Source organism: Hyla sarda, chromosome 9 (assembly GCF_029499605.1).
Source record: "Hyla sarda isolate aHylSar1 chromosome 9, aHylSar1.hap1, whole genome shotgun sequence".
NCBI classification, from domain to species: Eukaryota; Metazoa; Chordata; class Amphibia; order Anura; family Hylidae; genus Hyla; species Hyla sarda.
The window spans coordinates 126,224,155-126,244,336 of NC_079197.1; the positions used below are offsets into that span (position 1 = coordinate 126,224,155).

The window sequence follows — 20,182 nt, forward strand, 5'->3', positions numbered from 1 at the left end:
CTGTTGCTAAACTACAAAACCCAGCATGCCCGGACAGCCTTTGGGTGTCAGGGCGTGCTGGGAGTTGTAGTTTTGCAACAGCTGGAGGCACCCTGGTTGGGAAACTTTGGGATACACTGACTTATAATAATAATAATAAGTCAGTAATATATATGTAGCACCACCTCCTGTTCTCTCCTATCTCTCTCTACCTAACCACATTTGCACAGTAACCTGGCCTATTAGAATGAATGGCGAGTAATATTAGCATTTCTATGGATACAGATGAGATGGGAGGTGCAGGCGCTCTCCACCACTGCCTCATAGTCTCGGCCAGGCCGGTGGCGGCGGGCAGGAGTGCGCATGCGCGGTCGGCTACTGCTTCTCGCTGGGGCTCTGCTGATTGTACTGGGCCGGAGGTGTCCCGGGGCCTCGGCCTCACACAAGGCGGCAGCTGGGGGCGGGGGGAGCGGGGAACGGGCCGACAACTTGTCTCCTTCACTGCTAGCATGGAGCCCTGATCTCCCCTCACGGGGCTCCCCGGTCACACTGAGGCCTAAAGCTGGAATGAGCCATTGAGGGGGGAGTCCGGGAGATCTGGGGAGCAGCGCTGACATCATGGCTCAGGAGAAGATGGAGCTGGACGTGGTGGAGATCCCGGGGGATGGCAGCCTCAGGAGGTCCAATAGCGCCCCCCATATCAACGGGCTCAGGTGAGGACAGCAGGGGGCGCAGACTGGGCACCTGTAACCATTGTGTCTATTGTCATCACTGAATCAGTGGTCCCCAACCTGTGGCTCTGCAGCTGTTTCCAAACTACAACTCCCCAGATTGTCAGTGCATGGTGGGGGGGTTATAATTTTGCAACAGTTCAGGAGCCTCGATCTTAACTTTTTGACCAAAATTTGTTATAGAAAAAATGACAATCATCTGCTGCTGCCCCCTAGAGCAGTGGTCTCCAACCTGCGGACCTCCAGATGTTGCAAAACTACAACTCCCAGCATGCCCGGACAGCCAACGGCTGTCCGGGCATGCTGGGAGTTGTAGTTTTGCAAAATCTGGAGATCCGCAGGTTGGAGACCACTGCCCTAGAGGCTGGATTTGGGTGAAGTAAAACTTAAAGGGGTACTACCGTGGAAAACTTTATTTATTTTTTTATTTTTATTTTTTAATCAACTGGTGCCAGAAAATATAAACAGGTTTGTAAATCACTTCTATTAAAAAATCTTAATCCTTCCAGTACTTTTTAGGGGCTGTATACTAAAGAGAAATCCAAAAAAGAACTGCATTTCCTCTGATGTCCTGACCACAGTGCTCTCTGTTGACCTCTGCTGTCCATTTTAGGAACTGGAGAAAATCCCCATAGCAAACATATGCTTCTCTGGACAGTTCCTAAAATGGACAGCAGAGGTCAGCAGAGAGCACTGTGGTCGGGACATCACAGGAAATGCATTTCTTTTTTTTGGATTTCTCTTTAGTATACAGCCCCTAAAAAGTACTGGAAGGATTAAGATTTTTTTTATAGAAGTGATTTACAAATCTGTTTAACTGTCTGGCACCAGTTGATTTAAAAAAAAAAAAAAATCCCATGGTAGTACCCCTTTAACTTACCTTTTCGTTTAAATCAACTGGTGCCAGAATGTTATACAGATTTCTAAATTACTTCTATTAAAAAAAAAAAAAACTCAATCCTTCCAGTACTTTTCAGCTGCTGTATAATACAGAGTTAGTTCTTTTCGTTTTGAATTTCCTTTCTGCCTGACCACAGTGCTCTCTGCTGACACCTCTGTCCATGTCAGGAACTGTTCAGAGTAGGAGAGGTTTGCTATGGGGATTTTCTCCTAAAATGGACAGAGGTGTCAGCAGAGAGCACTGTGGTCAGACAGAAAGGAAATTCAAAAAGAAAAGAACTTCCTCTATATTATACAGCACCTGATAAGTACTGGAAGGATGATTTTTTTTTTTTTTTTATAGAAGTAATTTACAAATCTGCATGCTGGGAGTTGTAGTTTTGCAACAGCTGGAGGCACACTGGTTGGGAAACACTTGTCTTGGGAGCTGTCAGCTAAAGCCGGTATCTTCGAAAGGTTCTGTGTATGGAAGCTGTAGATATCATGGACCTGTGTGTGTGAATGTTCCTGGCATTGGGGTCAATCTGGTTCCAGCTGATAACAGGGAACAATAGATCGGCTACCGGCAGCTGGATACAATGTACACATACGGTTCGTGTATAATCTTTGTCTCTTTTCTTTCTTTTTTTCCCCTCAGTGATCACTCTTTGGTATTTCAGCCATACGCATCCAGAGCGCGCAGGAACAGCACGACTGTAGTGAATCGCCAGAGTGTGGTAAGATAACACTGCGTCAGGATAGTCACACAGACCAGTGTTTCCCAATCTGGATGCCTCCAGCTGTTGCGAAACTACAACTATATGCTGGGATTTGTAGTTTTGCAACAGCTGGAGGCATCCTTGTTAGGAAACAGTGTACAATATCGGGCCACTTTTGCAGCAGAAAAGCCTTTATTTTTTATTACATTATATATATGTGTGTGTATATAGTAATCCCTCAACATACGATGGTAATTTGTTCCAAATGGACCATCGTTTGTTGAAACCATCGTATGTTGAGGGATCCGTGCAATGTAAAGTATAGGGCAGTGGTCTACAACCTGCGGACCTCCAGATGTTGCAAAACTGCTGGGAGTTGTAGTTTTGCAACATCTGGAGGTCCGCAGGTTGTAGACCACTGGTATAGGAAGTTGTACTCGCCTGTCCCCACCGCTCCGGACCGTCACCGCTGCCCTGGATGTCGCCGTCCATCGCTATCGCCACATCCCCAAGGTGTCCCCGACGCTCCGGCAAGGCCTCTGCTTCCCCGGCATCCTCGCTCTCCGTTGCCTCCATCACGTCGCTACGCACGCTGCTCCTATTGGATGACAGGACGGCGTGCGCAGCGACATGATGGCGACCATGGAGAGCGCCGACGATGCAGAGGATCCCAAAGAGGACGCGCCGGAGCCCCGAGGACAGGTAAGAGACATCACCGGAGCTCACAGGGCACCGTAAACGGCTATCCGGTGGCAGCTGAAGCAGTCTGCGCTGCAGGATAGCCGTTTATGCGATGGCCCCGACATACAAAAGCATCGTATGTTGATGCTGCCTTCAACATGCAATGGCCTCTGAGAGGCCATCGCATGTTGAAATTATCATATGTCAGGGCCATCGTAGGTTGGGGGGGGGGGGGGGGTCACTGTATATATTGTATATATTATTTTTCTATTTTTTTTTTTTAATTATTAATATAATTATTTATGTTAGATTTTTATGCAAACCAACAACAATGTAACATTCTTATGTATGGAAGTAAGAGCATAAGGACAAGGCCGGCCACATTGAAAACAAATCAAGAATTATAGTGCTGAAAACTAGCAGTAATGACTGTTCACTTGTACTGTGTGAAGCGTTGTTATATTTTATTAATGTACACAGCACTATACAGTATTCATACGCACCAGAATTCTGACATTGCGTTTACATGTTTTGAACTTTTGACATGATGTCCTGGATCCTGATCAGGGGTGAGACCTGGTGCCATCTAAACTTTTGACATGTATGGATAACCTGTCCAAAGTTGATATAAATGACAGTAAGGGCCTATTCACACGCCAGAATTTCCGGGGGGGGGGAATTCAGCTTGGAAATTCCATTGCAGCAGAGCCCCATTATTTTCCATGATGTTTCTGTGGCGAAAATTCTTTTGGCGGAATTCACTTGGAAATGCATTGCTGTCTATATGGATTATATTTGTGGAATGTCCACCCGTGTTTTTCAGGCAAATTTTTCTGCCTTGTCAACTAGGCCTAACATTACCTGAACTTACCTGCTGCCCTGGGCACAGGCCCACGTGTGCCGTATGGTAAATACAGGGTATAGGGTCATGCCTCTGCAGTAGTGCTAATAAAAGTTGCATTGCATTCTTCATGTCACCACAACCCGACAGTTACCAAACATGCGACCATGCAGAACTGAGATCATGTGGCCGTAGCAGAATTCCCTCCATCCTCACTTTTATTTCGGCCCAATCTTTCTGTACCACAGTTTAGTGTTAATGAACTAGAACAGCAGCTCAAAATACATGGTTTGTTTTTACTCTGTAAACATGAGTGGTATCATTTTATATATATATTTTTATTGCTCTAAAGTTTGGGAATATATATAATATATATATGTGTGTGTCTAATCATTTTATGTCTCCTGTTTTGCAGATCCCAACATCTTCTCCCATCCGTATTCCGAGCAGCAGATTATATCAGCTTAAAAGGGTAAGAAATAATATAAATTAGAAAAGTGTTTACATTATTTGACTGAGAATCCAAATATGTTTCAGTCGTCTTAACTTTCTCCAAAGATGAATACTTATCACCTATGCACAGAATAGGTATATGTATCTGATTAGTGGGTGTCCAACCACTGGGACTTCACTTTGCCTTTCTGTTCATTTGCGTTCACACAGCCGTCTAGACCCGTCCTGTTCTTCTGTCAAAAACTGACTTAAAAAAAAAAAAAAAAATAAAAAAAGGACAATAACGGATGTTGTCCGTTTGGATCCGTTATTGTTCAGTTAATAAAGCAAAAAAAAAAAAAAAAAAAAAATTTTTTTTGTTCTAAGCATGCTCAGAAGTAAAAACGGATGCAAATAGATGACATTAAAGGCCCATCCGTTTTCCATAGACTTCAATGGTTAAATTTGCTGTATCCAGTTTTTCTTCCGTTTTTTTTATGCCATCAAAAAAATGGAAATGAGTGCAGACGGGTACAAACATGTACCGTATAAGCAGAGTTTTTTAGCACGATTTTTCGTGCTGAAAACGCCCCCCTCAGCTTATACTCGAGTGAACTCTCCGCCTGTCAATCCCTTCATCAGTGGTCTTCAACCTGCGGACCTCCAGATGTTGCAAAACTACAACTCCCTGCATGCCCGGAAAGCCATCGGCTGTAGTTTTGAAACCTCTGGAGGTCCGCAGGTTGAAGACTACTGCGGCCTTCGTCATCATCCAGCCCCCCCCCCTTTTGTTTTGTACTCTCCTCCCCTCGGTGGGAAGGAAGGGTGAGCTGGTCCGGGCCATCTATGCTGCAGGGACCGTCCGGTGGGGAGGATTAGTCGCTGCGGGCTGTCCATTTTCACTGGGGGGGCCTCTTCTCCGCGCTTTGGGCCCGGCCCCGGAGTAGTGACGTTGCCTTGACGACGACGCACAGGGACATTCATGCGCAACGTCCCTGTGCCTCGTCGTCAAGGCAACGTCAATAGTCCGGGCCCGAAGCACGGAGAAGAGGCCCCCCCCCCCCCCCCCCCCCCCCCGGTTAAAATGGACAACCCGCAGTGACTAATCCTCCCCACCTGACGGTCCCTGTAGCATAGATGGCCCGGACCAGCTCACCCTAACTTCCTGCCGAGGGGAGGAGAGTACAAAACAAAAGGGGGGGGGGGGGGGGCTGGGTGATGACGAAGGCCGCAGTGGTCTTCAACCTGCGGACCTCCAGAGGTTTCAAAACTACAACTCCCAGCATGCCTGGACATCCGATGGCATGCTGGGAGTTGTAGTTTTGCAACATCTGGAGGTCCGCAGGTTGAAGACCACTGATGAAGGGATTGACAGGCGGTGATGATGATGACGGGGGTTTGGATGATTACATGAAGGGATGATGTATTTCCCACCCTAGGCTTATAGTCGAGTCAATAACTTATTTTATTTATTTTTTTCCTGGGTTTTTGGGGTAAAATTCGGCTCGGCTTATACTCAAGTATATACGGTAAGCGGATTGTTTAAAATAAAAAATTAAAAATCCCATTGACATGAATGGTATTTTTTTATTTAATCCGTTTACAGCCTGCGAGAACGGAACCGAAACGGTGATGGGGAAGAAAAAAAAAAAACAGACTCCCGGGGACAATATAAATATGAATACAATACTCTATTGAAGCTTAGGTTTTTAGAAGTCACCTATTATTACAGGAAGTAAACAGGCATGAAGGTTTTCATATGTGTCCATTAGAATGTGATGGTCTATGCTTTAAATATTTATTATAATAGGACCTTTTAGATCAGGGTGCTTCCACTAGTGCCTGGCCAACATTTATTTTCTGCATCCCATACATGTGCATGCTTGGCCTGGTCGAGTGTGCATATCTTTTCAGCAGGGAGAGGTAAACAAGCTACTGCAAGATTTCTCTGCCAACACCTTATCCCTCCTAAGAAAGAAGCATTGGACATGTTGAAATCAATCTGCCCAATGTCTTTTTCCCCGACATGTACCCTTGAAAATGTGGGGGGGGGGACCCTTATACGTGTGACATAGAGGAACGCTGACTGGAACAGCAAGCTTTGCCAACTATGTCAGTGGTTCCCAACCAGGGTGCCTCCAGCTGTTGCAAAACTACAACTCCCAGCATGCCCGGACAGCCAACGGCTGTCCGGGCATGCTGGGAGTTGTAGTTTTGCAACAACTGGAGGCACCCTGGTTGGGAAACACTGCTCTGTGTACACTTGCCATCTTTCTCTTGGATAGCATTTGTATACTGATTGGAGGGAGGAGGTGTAGGCATTTATGTATTGGTGCACCAAGACTGAACATCCTACATACTGTCTATTCTGTTTTGTGAGAACAAGACGTTGGTGTTGTATTTATTTGCATGCCGCATAAACAGAAACTATTACTTTATGCTTGAAGGTTCCTAATTCTATTTAAAGAATGACGCGGCTCCTGAAAAACATTTAAGTTTCTTCTGAAGTTGTATTTTTTGTTTTGTTTTTATTTTATGTCATATTTTACATGAAAGTGTCCAGCAGGCAGACTCAGTCTTCCTGCAGAAAGGAAACTCTCTAGTGCGTGTACCTACCTACCTCACCTGCCTCCGCTGCCTTCCACGAGTCTTCTGCTCTGGTCTGCGAACGAGCAGACCGGAGCAGGAGATCGCGATAACACTGATCAATGCTATGCCCTATGCATAGCACTGAACAGTATTAGTCCAAAATTGCAGCTTTTTTATAACCTTTTATTCCAAAACAAAAATTTATAAATTTGTTTTTTTATATAAGCAAATATGGTATCAATATAAAGGACAAATCACAGTGCAAAAAATGAGCCCTCATATCGCTGCTTATACGGAAAAATGAAAAAGTTATAGGCCTTCAAAATTGTGGGATTTTAAACGTACTAATTAACTAGTTATGATTTGAGGAAAAAAACGAAAACGTAAAAATATATTTGTCTGAGTCCTTAAGGGGTTAAATATACTTATTTTTGGTCATAAAAGCAATAATATAAATAGAAGTTTTTTATTTTTCAATAGGAGGAAGGTGTGGACTTGATGAATCGTGAAACAGCACGTGAGAGGTGAGTATGCTCAATGTACCTTTTGTACTCTTGACTTACCTTTTAATGGTTGTTTCTGTAGACCACCCCTCCAGCTGGTGTGCCTCCAGCTGTTTCAAAACTACAACTCCCAGCATGTCCAGACAGCTGAAGGATAGACAGGACATGGGCTGTTGTATGTCTAAACCACATGTGCACTAGGTCCAGTAAAGCTGCTAAATAACTAATGGAACCTGCCAAAGCTGTCAGTGTATCCTCTTACATGCAGGTGGCAAATAGTTTACATGTGATTTCCTTCTGTCCGGTTGCATTCCCTTCTACATGACCAAGATGTGATCAGGGAGGAAATTGCACGTCACAGTTTAGCATTGTTCACAAAATATTTACTTTTGCAGATTTTACATATATATGTTTGTTTTTAATTAGGGAGATCCAGACTGCAATGCAGATGAGCCTGTCCTGGGAGGAAAGCTTCAGTCTGGTAGGTTTCTTATCACTATGGGGGGACTTTATCAAGGGTGGTGTAGATGAACAATTTTACTACTGTATGGCAGTAATGTGTATATATGCGGGTACTCCGGTGGAAAACATCTTTTAAATCAACTGGTGCCAGAAAGTTAAAAGTACTTATTAGCTGCTGAATACTACAGGGAAAATTATTTACTTTTTGGAACACGGAGCTCTCTGCTGAAATCTCTGTCCATTTTAAGAACTGTCCAGAGTAGGAGAAAATCCCCATAGCAAACATATGCTGCTCTGGACAGTTCCTAAAATGGACAGAGATGTCAGCAGAGAGCTGAAGAATTCAGCAGCTAATACGTACTGGAAGGATTAAGATTTTTTTTTAATAGAAGTAATTTACAAATCTGTTTAACTTTCTGGCACCAGTTGATTTAAAAAAAAGAAATACATTTCCGCTGGATTACCCCCTTTTTTATATATATATTTTTTTTATCTTGTCCACAGTGCTCTCTGCTGACACCTGATGCCCGTATCAGGAACTGTCTAGAGCAGCATAGGTTTACTATAGGGGTTTTCTCCTGCTCTGGACAGTTCCAGACATGGACAGAGATGTCGGCGTGTCCCATTAAGTCACTAAACAAACTATCATATGGCCTTACACAAGATGTAAAAAGTTATGGCTGTCAATGCACAGTGAAACCATGTCCTCCAGACCCCAAATTGTTGCGTCCTCAAGGGGCTTAAGGGTACCTTCTCCTTCAGCATTCCACATTGATGTGTTAAGCAACATTGTAAATATTTTCCCTGACAGTTTGTTTTGAGCTTTTTTACGTCGTTAAAATCTGGCATGTTGCCTTTGGTAACAGACTGTGGTTTTTGTCTATTCTGTATATGATCTGTATTTCCCGAGCTCCCACAATGCTCTGCCTTAACAGGAAACAAGCAGAATTCTGAATTTCTTTAGATCAATATCTTTCTTGCCTTTTTTCTTTGTCTAAATTTATTGAGGTATTTTTATTTATTTTTTCCTTCCAGAGTGACAATGATCTTGATAAACTGGATAAATCTTCTTCTCCAAAGCGTATTGACTTTGCACCAGTGTCGCCTGCTCCCTCACCCACCAGAGGAATTGGGAAGGTATTGTAGATATTTTGTTTGCCTAGTATTCTAATCTGACATGGTTGAATGTATGCCAGCACCTTTTTTATGTTGAGCAACTACAGTGACCCCCCCGACCTACGATGGCCCCGACATACGATCATTTCACAACATACGATGCTTTTGTATGTCGGGGCCATCGCATAAACTGCTATCCGGCAGCGCAGACTGCTTCAGCTGCCACTGGATAGCCGTTTACGGTGCCCCGTGAGCTCCGGTGATGATCACTTACCTGTCCTCGGGGCTCCGGCGCGTCCTCTTGGGGATCCCCTGCATCGGCGGCGCTCTCCATCGTCGTCATCACATCGCTGTGTACGCCGTTCCGTCATCCAATAGGAGCGGCGTGCGTAGCGACGTGATGGCGGCATCGGAGAGCGCGGATGCCGGGGAAGCAGAGGCCTTGCCGGAAGGTCGGGGACACCTCAGGGACGCGGCGACAGCGATGGATGGCCACATCCAGGGCAGCGGTGACGGTCCGGAGCGGCGGGGACAGGTGAGTACAACTTCGTCTAACAGTGGTCTACAACCTGCGGACCTCCAGATGTTGCAAAACTACAACACCCAGCATGCCCGGACAGCCAACGGCTGTCCGGGCATGCTGGGTGTTGTAGTTTTGCAACATCTGGAGGTCCGCAGGTTGTAGACCACTGTCCTATACTTTACATTGCACGGATCCCTCAACATACGATGATTTCAACAAACGATGGTCCATTTGGAACGGATTACCATCGTATGTTGAGGGACCACTGTATTTATGATGCCCTGTTCTGGTGCCATGTGACTTGGCTTTGTGCATGTTTAGAATCAGTTGATGTGTTCTTTTTATTGTAGATCACATCTCCTCTATCCATGCCATATAATCATAAGGAGTTATCAGGGCTGCCAGCTTTTCAGTACAGGCTGAGCGGTAGTATATTACTCCTACATTACAAGGGTTGTCACACAAAGCAAAGTTGGTAAAATTAGATGTGTACCATATCCAGAATAATGTAGTTCAACTGAGCACGTGGGTCGTAACCAAGGGCAACAGTTATCCAAACAACGCAGGTCATGGAGGATTAGTAACCCTATATCTCTCAGACAGGACATTTTAAGAAATGCATCATATTACACCTATTTTTCTTAATGGGACAACCCCTTTAAAGGGGTACTCCACTGCCCCAGCGTTCGGAACATTTTGTTCCAAACGCTGGGTGCGGGCTGCGGGGTTATGACGTCTTGCCACACCCCCTCAATGCAAATCTGTTAGGGGGCGTGGCAGCCATTATGCCCCCTCCCATAGACTTGTATTGAGGGGGCATGGCATGGCGTCACAAGGGGCTGGGGCAGTGGAGTACCCCTATAAATAAAGTTATGTTTCCTGATCATTTCTGCAAAATGCTACTTTTGTGTTAAACTACCAAACTTGCAAATGTGATATTATGCAAAATATAGTCCTGAAAAGTTAAAAAAAAAAAAAATTCTATTCTCCCACAGCAATGTTTTTCTCCATCTCTTCAAATGTTTGTGAGCAGTAATGGCCTGCCTCCGAGCCCGATCCCCAGTCCTACAAGACGCTTCTCCACGTAAGTAGGGTAGAGAATTCTTAAGCAATTCTGGGTTAGTGAATATCTGCAATATCATATCGACATGAAAACTGCATTATATGATTGTTTGTTTTTATTTCATTCTGAGTGAAACCTTCTGGAATGAATTAATGCTATCGGAGAGCTCCAAGAGAAATCATATCTTCTCTTGCACCACTTGTAAATCATCGTAGATTTTAATCTAAGTGCATATGTACAAGGTGGATGTAAGGTGCAATGAAACTTATAAAAAGCATACTCTATAAATCTGAGGTGCCAGTGGTGATTGATTGGAGATTACAAACAGCCACATTACGGACTCAAAAGTGTACCTTCATGCCCAATTCTTCTTTCCCCCAAAATCTGCAGTTCATAGAGAGTAGGGACACCCCCCTCGAGCTTTACTTTACGTCAAATCTTTAAAATCCAGTACACAGTGGTGGTAGTACTGTAGTAGTAATATGATTTTGGCCAAATTTGTATAGATCTTTCGGTTTCTGTTCCGATACACAGATGAGTTTCAATTTCTCTGAAAAATTCCCATTTTGTTCCCCTGTGTCGGCCTTGGTTTTCAATTTATGAACATGAATATCAAAATTGTACAGTCTTATAGAGAACGCGATCGGCACTGCTTCAACAAAGGAACACACACCTGTGCATTTGGAGATGTCAATGAATCGGCTTCAGCTAATCTTTCTCCAGCAATGCGGTGCTCAGTGGAGAACAAACTGGTGAAGATTCTTGTATATTCAAATAGAGAAAACAGACATGGTGGCACATCCACAACATGCACAATGATCTAATGCTTCTCAGCAACATTTATTAAACTAACAAGTCGTTAGAGTACTTTTTGATCATGTCGTGCAAGCCCCCTAGCCACATCACGGCGGCCTGTAAGTAGCGGTTCCCTTGCATAAAATGGCGCTGAACTGATTGGCAACCACCACTGCAACACCAGTGCCCACAGGGGGGAACGACCCACTGGCAGAGCAGCCCCTATGCCACTCAAACCAGTCCCCACAGACACAGCGCCGGGGCAGCAATGGACGCCGCACCACATCAGTGTGAACAAGGTGTAAAAGTACACTCACCATGTGCTCCCAGTCAGAGACTGGGAGGCTGCTGGAAAGAAAGGGCCCTATGCAGCTTCCTGCTAATTTATATAGGGCTGAGGGGAGGGGAAGAGTTCTGAGGGGGGTGGGAATAGAAAACACAATGTGGAATCAAATAGAGAAAACAGACTGGGAGCACAAGGTGAATGAGCTTTTACTCCTTGTTCACACTGGTGTGGTGCTGTGCGGCGTCCATTGCTCACACGGCGCCATGTCTGTAGGGAGGCACGTCCCTGGGACTGGTTTGAGTGGCATGGGGGCTGCTCTGCAGGTGGGTCGTTTCCGCCCCCCCCCCCCCCTTTCTGGGCACTGGTGTTGCCGCGGGGGTGGTGGCCGCTCAGTGCTGCGACATTTTATGCTAGGGACCCACTACTTACAGGTGGCCATTATGTGGCTAGTGGGCTGCACTTCATGGTCATAAAGTACAATAACAACCTGTTAGTTTTATTAATGTTGCTGAGAAGCATTAGATCATTGTGCATGTTGTGGATGTGCGACCATGTATGTTTTCTCTATTTGAATTCACATTGAAGATTCTTGTATACTTGCAATGCAGATGAGAAAACGCGGCACTCGGACTGCTGGAACACTTGGGTTTCTTTATTGCTACATGGGAATGTACAAGTGTTCCAGCAATCCGAGTGCCGTGTTTTCTCGTCTCCATTGCAAGTATCAAAATTGTCACTTTGCCCATGAGGGGGTTTCCTAAACAAAGTGTTACCTCTGGGGATTCCCCCCCCCCCAACATCATTCTTTTATTTCCCTGATTGTTTGGCTGTCCAGTCTTGTTGCTGGAGTTGGCCATTGATGGTCTGTGTGTTAAGATGTCTAGCCCTGCTCCATTTACTTAGGCTTTCTCATGGAAATTCTATCAGAAACCTGTTTGGAATTCTAAACCTACACGATTGTCTTACTTTACGTGTTAAAGGACAGTTATTTTATTTTTACCTTTTTGTGCAAGGTTTAAAAAAAAAAAAAAAACTCCTTTATTCCAATACTATGTCTTCCATGATGATCTCTTTATCTCCACCCGCAGTTCTCCTTTCGCTCACTGATCCAGTAGTCCTTTTAAAAAAACAATAACCCAAGGCTAATACCTAATGTAAGGCACAGGCATATGGGTGGAAGAGATGCGTTACCACTTGTTAGTTTCCCTGCCAAAGCGAGTCATTTTCTCATTCTGTTTCTTACCGAAATCTTGTAACCAATCAATCAGTCCTTATTGGAATCCTCAAACTTGCTCTAATCCATTGTTTCCCAACCAGGGTGCCTCCAGCTGTTGCAAAACTACAACTCCCAGCATGCCCGGACAGCCAACGGCTGTCCGGGCATGCTGGGAGTTGTAGTTTTGCAACAGCTGGAGGCACCCTGGTTGGGAAACCATTATCTCTTGCCTGATAGATATGTTTGAGGCTGAGCTCATAGCAACGCTGTGGTATTTTGTGTGTTCTAGCTTGTTTTATATAACAATATTTTTCTTTTATTTATTTTCAATAACATTAAAGTTAGTTTGTTCTTCTCTCTAGCAGAAGGAGTCAGAGTCCTAACTGCATACGTCCAAGTGCCCTCGGCCCTATAAAGAGGAAAGGTATTGTGTTCTATATATTGTCCCTCATTTCATTGGAGACCTTGTCTTTTAATAGACTATTTTGATGCATGACAGATGTTACTTTTGTTGTCCATTCCATGGCACATCAGTGTATCCAGGTCATGCTAGAGAAAGTATACGTGGAGTTATCAGGGCTGCCAGTTGTTCAGTACAGACTGAGTGGTAGTATAATACTCCTACACCACTGTCATTCTGGGTCGCTTCAAGCAAAGAAAAGTATGTAGCCAGCTCACAGTTTGTAATGATTTGGTCCTGACACTCGTAGGAATTGGTTCGGAAGCCCGGAGAAGAAGCCAAGCCGTTGTCCTGGTATATAGATAAACCATAGAAGAGAAGGTTCCAGCTCCCGAAAAAAATAGATAATAAATTCTAAAAGTCCAAAATTTATTCAGTCCATATTAAAATCAAAAAGCAAAAACACCCTGTGTGGTTAAAAAACCCCATGCCGACGCGTTTCGGACTGTCTAGTCCTTAGTCATGGCACAGATAAGGAATAATAACTGACCTTAGGTATCCTTTGTGAATAACTGATACATTCAGTAACCACCTGGTTCACTCCTGGGATCTGGCATCTGCCGGCAGAGCTGGAACCTTCTCTTCTATGGTTTATTCTGGGTCGCTGTATAGAATAACGGGGAGACTTGCCATGTTGCACTAAACCTATATTCTAGAGTTTCTATTTTTACTATGCACCTGAATTTAAAGGGGTATTCCGCCCCTAGACATCTTATCCCCTATCCAAAGGATAGGGGATAAAATGTCAGATCGCAGCGGTCCCGCTGCTGGGGAGCCCTGGGATTCCCGCTGCGGCACCGCGCTATCATTACAGCACAGAGCGAGTTTGCTCTGTGCGTAATGACGGGCGATACAGGGGACGGAGCAGCGTGACGTCACGGCGCGGCCCTTCGTGACATCACGGCCGGTCCCCTTAATGCAAGTCTATGGGAGGGGGCGTGACGACCGTCACGCCCCCTCCCATAGACTTGTATTGAAAGGGGCGGGCCGTGACATCACGAGGGGCGGAGCCGTGACGTAACGATGCTCCGGCCCCAGTATTGCCCATCATTACGCACAGAGCAAACTCGCTCTGTGCTGTAATGATAGCGCGGTGCCGCAGCGGGGATCCCAGGGCTCCCCAGCAGCAGGACCCCGGCGATCTGACATCTTATCCCCTATCCTTTTGGATAGGGGATAAGATGTCTAGGGGCGGAATACCCCTTTAATGTATAAATTCCTACATCAATTCACATGTGGCAGATTTGTTACATACATTTTTGTGACTGAAAATCCATTCCATACATCTGATGGATCTATGAATTTCTGCAAGCCCCATTCAGATGAGACCATTTTGGAAATGTATGCAGCATGTGAATATACCCAACGGTACTGCTGGGACGCTGTACTGTTTTTGAATGTGTGAAAGAAAATTCACAAAAATCACTTCTCCTACAGTCTCTTATTTTACTTATTTTTTTATTGTGTATGGGGGGGGGGGGCTGCCTGACAGTCTTCCGCATTGGGAAATAAAGTGCAGTCGGATGAAACTGAAAGCGCCTTTCCTCCATCAAGTAGGTCAGGGTTGTTAGTTATTCTCCATTCTCAATGGGCTTTTCTTTTTCTTACTGTTATTTGTTTTTCTTCCAGTTGAAATGGAAATAGAGAGTCAACCAAAGAGACTGTTTCAAGGTACAACCAACATGCTTTCTCCTGATGTCACTCATCTCTCCGATTTCAGTTGGTAAGTGTGTTTGTCATGACTTACAACACTATATAACTGTAACCATTCATTTGTGCAGCCTGAGCTTGCATTATGGTAGCTACACGCGCATCTGTTTATTATTATTATTATTTTTTTTAACCAAAGCATTTTTTGTAGTGTAGCTTGCATTCTTACTTGTTCTTACTTATCTTGCATATATAATACCTAAAAAGAATGCACATACTCTATGCAAATGTTGCCCTAGTAAATTACAGGACCGCAGTGCTACAAGACATTATAACATTAAAGTTAAATGTCCACAACAAGAACACATAACCATTCTGCTCTACACCAATGACCTGCAATGCACACGTGCGCTCGGACCCGCCGGTCCCACCCAGGCTTCACAGAAGTAATCCAAAGAAGATAAGACGTCCAGCGCTGGGAATGCACTTAAAACGTGCTTTATTTGCTTGACAGGAGTTACGGTACAGGTAAGGAACGTCTGACACGTTTCGCACTCACAGGTGCTTGAAAGCACCTGTGAGTGTGAAACGCGTCAGACGTTCCTTACCTGTAACTCCTGTCAAGCAAATAAAGCAAGTTTTAAGTGCATTCCCAGCGCTGGACATTTGGATAACCATTCTTACCATTTTATTTCATTCATATTAAAGGGGTTATCCACGAACTAACTAAGAGAGATAGATAGATTAAGATTTTTTTAATAGAAGTAATTTACAAATATGTTTAACTTTCTGGAGCCAGTCTATCTAGATAGATAGATAGATAATCAACTGGCTCCAGAAAGTTAAACATATTTGTAAATTACTTCTATTAAAAAATCTTAATCCTTTCAGTACTTATGAGCTGCTGAAGTAGAGTCGTTCTTTTCTAAATTCTCTCTGATGATACCTGTCTTGGGAACTATCCAGAGTAGAAGAAAATCCCCATAGCAAACCTCTTCTACTCTGTGCAGTTCCCAAGACAGACAGAGGTGTCAGCAGAGAGCACTGTTGCCAGAAAGAAAAGAACTCAACTTCAGCAGCTGATAATTATTGGATGGATTAAGATTTTTTATTTTTTTTTATAGAAGTAATTTATAAATCTGTTTAGCTTTCTGGAGCCAGTTGATATTAAAACATTTTTTTTCCTGGATAACCCCTTTAGGCAGACTACTGTAATACAGATATTTGCCACTAAATATATACAGTCATGGCCGTAAATTTTGGCACCTCTGACTCCTGTGAAGTATTTCTCACAGAAAAGGATTGCAGTAACACATGTTTTGCTATACACATGTTTATTCACTTTGTGTGTATTGGAACTAAACCAAAAAAGGGAGGAAAATTTAGCAAATTGGACATAATGTCACATCAAACTCCAAAAATGGTCTGGACAAAATTATTGGCACCCTTAACTTAATATTTGGTTGCACATGCTTTGGAAAAAATAACTGAAATCAGTCACTTCCTATAACCATCAATAAGCTTCTTACACCTCTCAGCCGGAATGTTGGACCACTCTACCTTTGCAAACTTCTCCAGGTCTCTCTTATTGGAAGGGTGCCTCTTCCTAACAGTGAGACCCAAAATCCATTGGCAATCCTCAGATTTCATGATTCCTCGCACACATTCAAGGCACCCAGTGCCAGAGGCAGCAAAACAACCCCAAAACATCACTGAACCTCCACCATATTTCACTGTAGGTACTGTGTTCTTTTCCTTGTAGGCCTCATTCATTTTTAAGTAAACAGTAGAATGATGTGCTTTACCAAAAAGCTTTATCTTGGTCTCATCTGTCCACAAGACGTTTTCCCAGAAGGATTTTGGCTTACTTTTCATTTTGGCAAAATGTAGTCTGGCTTTTTTATGTCTCTGTGTCAGCAGTGGGGTCCTCCTGGGTCTCCTGCCATAACGTTTAATTTTATTTGAATGTTGACGGATAGTTTGCGCTGACACTGATGCTCCCTGAGCCTGCAGGACGGCTTGAATATCTTTTGGGGCTGCTTATCCACCATCCGGACTATCCTGCGTTGACACCCTAAATCAATTTTTCTCTTCTGTCCACACCCAGGGAGATTAGCTACAGTGCCATGGGTTGCAAACTTCTTGATAATGTTGCGCACTGTGGACAAAGGCCAATCTAGATCTCTGGAGACGGACTTGTAACCTTGAGATTGTTGATATTTTTCCACAATTTTGGTTCTCAAGTCCTCAGACAGTTTTTTCCTCTTTCTGTTGCCCATGCTTAGTGTGGCACACACAGACACACAATGCAAAGACCAAGTGAACTTCTCTCCTTTTTATCTGCTTTCAGGTGTAATTTTTTTATATTGCCCACACCTGTTACTTGCCCCAGGTGAGTTTAAAGGAGCGTCACATGCTTGAAACAATCTTATTTTTCCACTATTCTGAAAGGGTGCCAATAATTTTGTCCAGACCATTTTTGGAGTTTGGTGACATTATGTCCAATTTGCTTTTTTCCTCCTTTTTTTTTTTTTTGGTTTATTTCCAATACACACAAAGGGAATAAACATGTGTATAGCAAAACATGTGTTACTGCAATCCTTTTCTGTGAGAAATACTTCATTTTCTAGAAAAATTTCAGGGGTGCCAATTACGGCCATGACTGTGTGTGGTAAATTACTTTCACTTTCAATTCGGCCACTAAATTCATGCATGGAGCAGCAATTGTCTGTGCTCCTGGCTGTTTGTAACTATGCATTAGGAGACAGTATCCTGCATGTCTCCCAGGCACCTATAGCCATCATGAAACCCAATGTTGGAAAATCATGTTGCATTCTACAGCAATGTTGGCCAAGGGTGCCTGGGAGACAGCAATCTGCCAGCCAGGAGCACAGACCCCAGCTATTCTGTGCACCTATTTAGAAGTGGAAGGGAGATTAATTTTGAAAAATGATTATAGTGCACGGTCCTGCACTGACTTCATCTCACCGGACTATTAAAATAGTTCTACTTCTTCCCTTTTACTGCCTGCACTTTGTCCAACATTAACCAAAATGCAACGGCATTAGTCTTACCAATGTTCTATTTGATCTTACAGCCTTTCATCAGACCTTGACAGCAGCAGTAGTATCGGTTCCTCATCTGACTCTACAGCCAAGGAAAGCTGTGTGACTGACTCCCCTGCAGCCTGTTCCAACTCCTGCTCTTCATTCATATCACTGGATGATCTGTCACCCAAATGAAATGGCACAAGACCCCAGACCATGATCTCTCCAACCCTAATATTTAAAGACTGTGGTGGAAAGTCAGGAAAGCCGGTCATCTCCTCTCCTTAAACCCTGTATCATTTTTGTTTTGTTTTTATTTTTTCTCTCCCCCCAAATCTTTGTTTTGTGTACATATATATATATATTTTTCTAATCCTCCCTCCAGCCTGAAGGACTGTTACAGGACTCTTGAACAGTGGCGTGAGGGGTGGTGATTTGTGTACAGAATGCTATGTACAGTACAATGCCATGCACCTGCTTGTTCCAGGTATTTATCCAGAACATGAATTTTGAAGTACCGGTATAATTTTTGTTTTATTTATTGTTTATGAAGTAATATAAGCAGACTAAGAATGTTATTTAATTTAGATTTTGCCATTAAAAGTGGCCACTTTTTAGGGAGCAAACAGTAGGTAGATGGGGTTCCACCCCATGGCAATAGCTTTCGGTGAAGGGGGGGGGGGCGTCGGCGCATAAGGATCTTCTGTGGATTTTCAAAACTTCATCCACATCTTACACACTTTTTCTGCACAGATTTCCAAATCCACAGCATGTAATTTCTGTTGTGGATTTTCACTGGCCTTAGGGTGAATACACACATGGCAGATTTAACTTGCAGATCTGTGCAGGTAAAATCCTCGCCATATTACAGTGGGGTTACATTCAGTCTCTCCGCTGAAAGAATTAACACATTTCATTCTGTTTGCAGAAATGTGTGGACTACATTGCTGTCAATGGTGACCTGGCATAATCACGCAATTGTAGTGCCGATTAATTTTGCTGGTGCCCTAGAATATCTCCTGGTGGAGATTCTGTAGTGTGAATGAAGTCTAACAAGGGAATGAACAACATTTTGTAAATTTCATGTACATGCTATGAAAATCTTCCCGATGTATCTTAACTGCACATTACCACTTTCAATGTAGCAGGGGTGAATTTCGCTGCAGATTCTTCAATAAATAGTAGAGAAAAATTTTCCGGGTGATCTTCGCAATATGTATGACGTACATAAATTCAAGGTATACTGGTTCTTTTATTTGCTTGTGTCGGATGCGTTTCAAGGTTTCATACCTCTCTTTCAATGACTACACTGCTGTAGTCATTGAAAAAGAGGTATGAAACCTCGAAATGCATCTGACACAAGCAAATAAAAGAACCTTTTGGACTTTTACCAGTATACCTTGCATTTATGTACAACAGGTGAGGACTTCCAAGGGGCGGTGGGGGTATCGGCGCTGGCCAAGATCGGACACGCCCGGTGAGTAAAAGATTTTTTATTTCAAATGCAACGCGTTTCACCACACTTAGGCGGCTTCATCAGCCTGATGAAGCCGCCTAAGTGCGGTGAAACGCGTTGCATTTGAAATAAAAAATCTTTTACTCACCGGGCGTGTCCGATCTTGGCCACCTCCGATACCCCCCCATCCCCCCCCCACCCGCTTGCCCCTTGGAAGTCCTCACCTGTTGAATATTGCCCGGGTTGGGGAGGCTGCAGACCAGGTATACTCTCATCCACGCAGACCATTGTTGTGTGTGAGTTCACACAACCGCCTTCGGTAAGGTTTTTTTTACCACTTTAAATTGGACCCTGGAGTGGCGGTTTTTCTTCTTTCTTGTTTTTGCATTTATGTACGTCATACATATTGCGCCGATCACCCGGAAAAAATGTTTCTACTATTTATTGAATTTACATGAGTGTGAAGAGGATCCACTCGAAATACCTGGACGGCTGCACCACTACTTTGATAATTCCTAATATATCAAAAGGCTCTTAAAGGGGTATTCCAGGCAAAAACTTTTATATATCAACTGGCTCCGGAAAGTTAAACAGATTTGTAAATTACTTCTATTAAAAAATCTTAATCCTTCCAATAGTTATTAGCTTCTGATGTTTTCTGTCTAACTGCTCAATGATGATGTCACGTCCCAGGAGCTGTGCATGATGGGAGAATATCCCCATAGGAGCTGCACAGCTCCCGGGACGTGAGTCA

General features: G+C 43.8%; 1 protein-coding gene and 2 non-coding genes across 5 annotated transcripts; all 3 read left to right on the plus strand.

Moving 5' to 3' along the window:
• The first annotated feature begins 343 nt into the window (after positions 1-343).
• On the plus strand, positions 344-18,726 carry LOC130290509 (PPP2R1A-PPP2R2A-interacting phosphatase regulator 1-like). 3 transcript variants are annotated; one of them, XR_008847617.1, is made up of 11 exons: positions 344-692; positions 2,248-2,326; positions 4,246-4,302; positions 7,332-7,375; positions 7,781-7,835; positions 8,852-8,953; positions 10,451-10,539; positions 13,178-13,239; positions 14,905-14,998; positions 18,023-18,273; positions 18,310-18,726. XR_008847617.1 is itself a non-coding variant. In XM_056538240.1 (10 exons), exons 1-10 carry the CDS (start codon positions 598-600, stop codon positions 18,165-18,167), a joined length of 822 nt encoding a protein of 273 aa, XP_056394215.1. In that variant the 5' UTR covers positions 344-597; the 3' UTR covers positions 18,168-18,726. The 3 variants fall into 3 exon arrangements, 2 of the variants coding, with proteins under 2 accessions (XP_056394215.1, XP_056394216.1); XM_056538240.1 differs by having other exon boundaries at positions 18,023-18,726; XM_056538241.1 differs by having other exon boundaries at positions 13,181-13,239; positions 18,023-18,726.
• Positions 9,765-9,903, plus strand: LOC130292216 (small nucleolar RNA U109). Its single transcript, XR_008848124.1, has one exon. It is a non-coding gene; the product is annotated as a small nucleolar RNA U109 (small nucleolar RNA).
• On the plus strand, positions 13,304-13,444 carry LOC130292218 (small nucleolar RNA U109). The gene has a single exon (XR_008848126.1). It is a non-coding gene; the product is annotated as a small nucleolar RNA U109 (small nucleolar RNA).
• Positions 18,727-20,182: the final 1,456 nt, after the last annotated feature.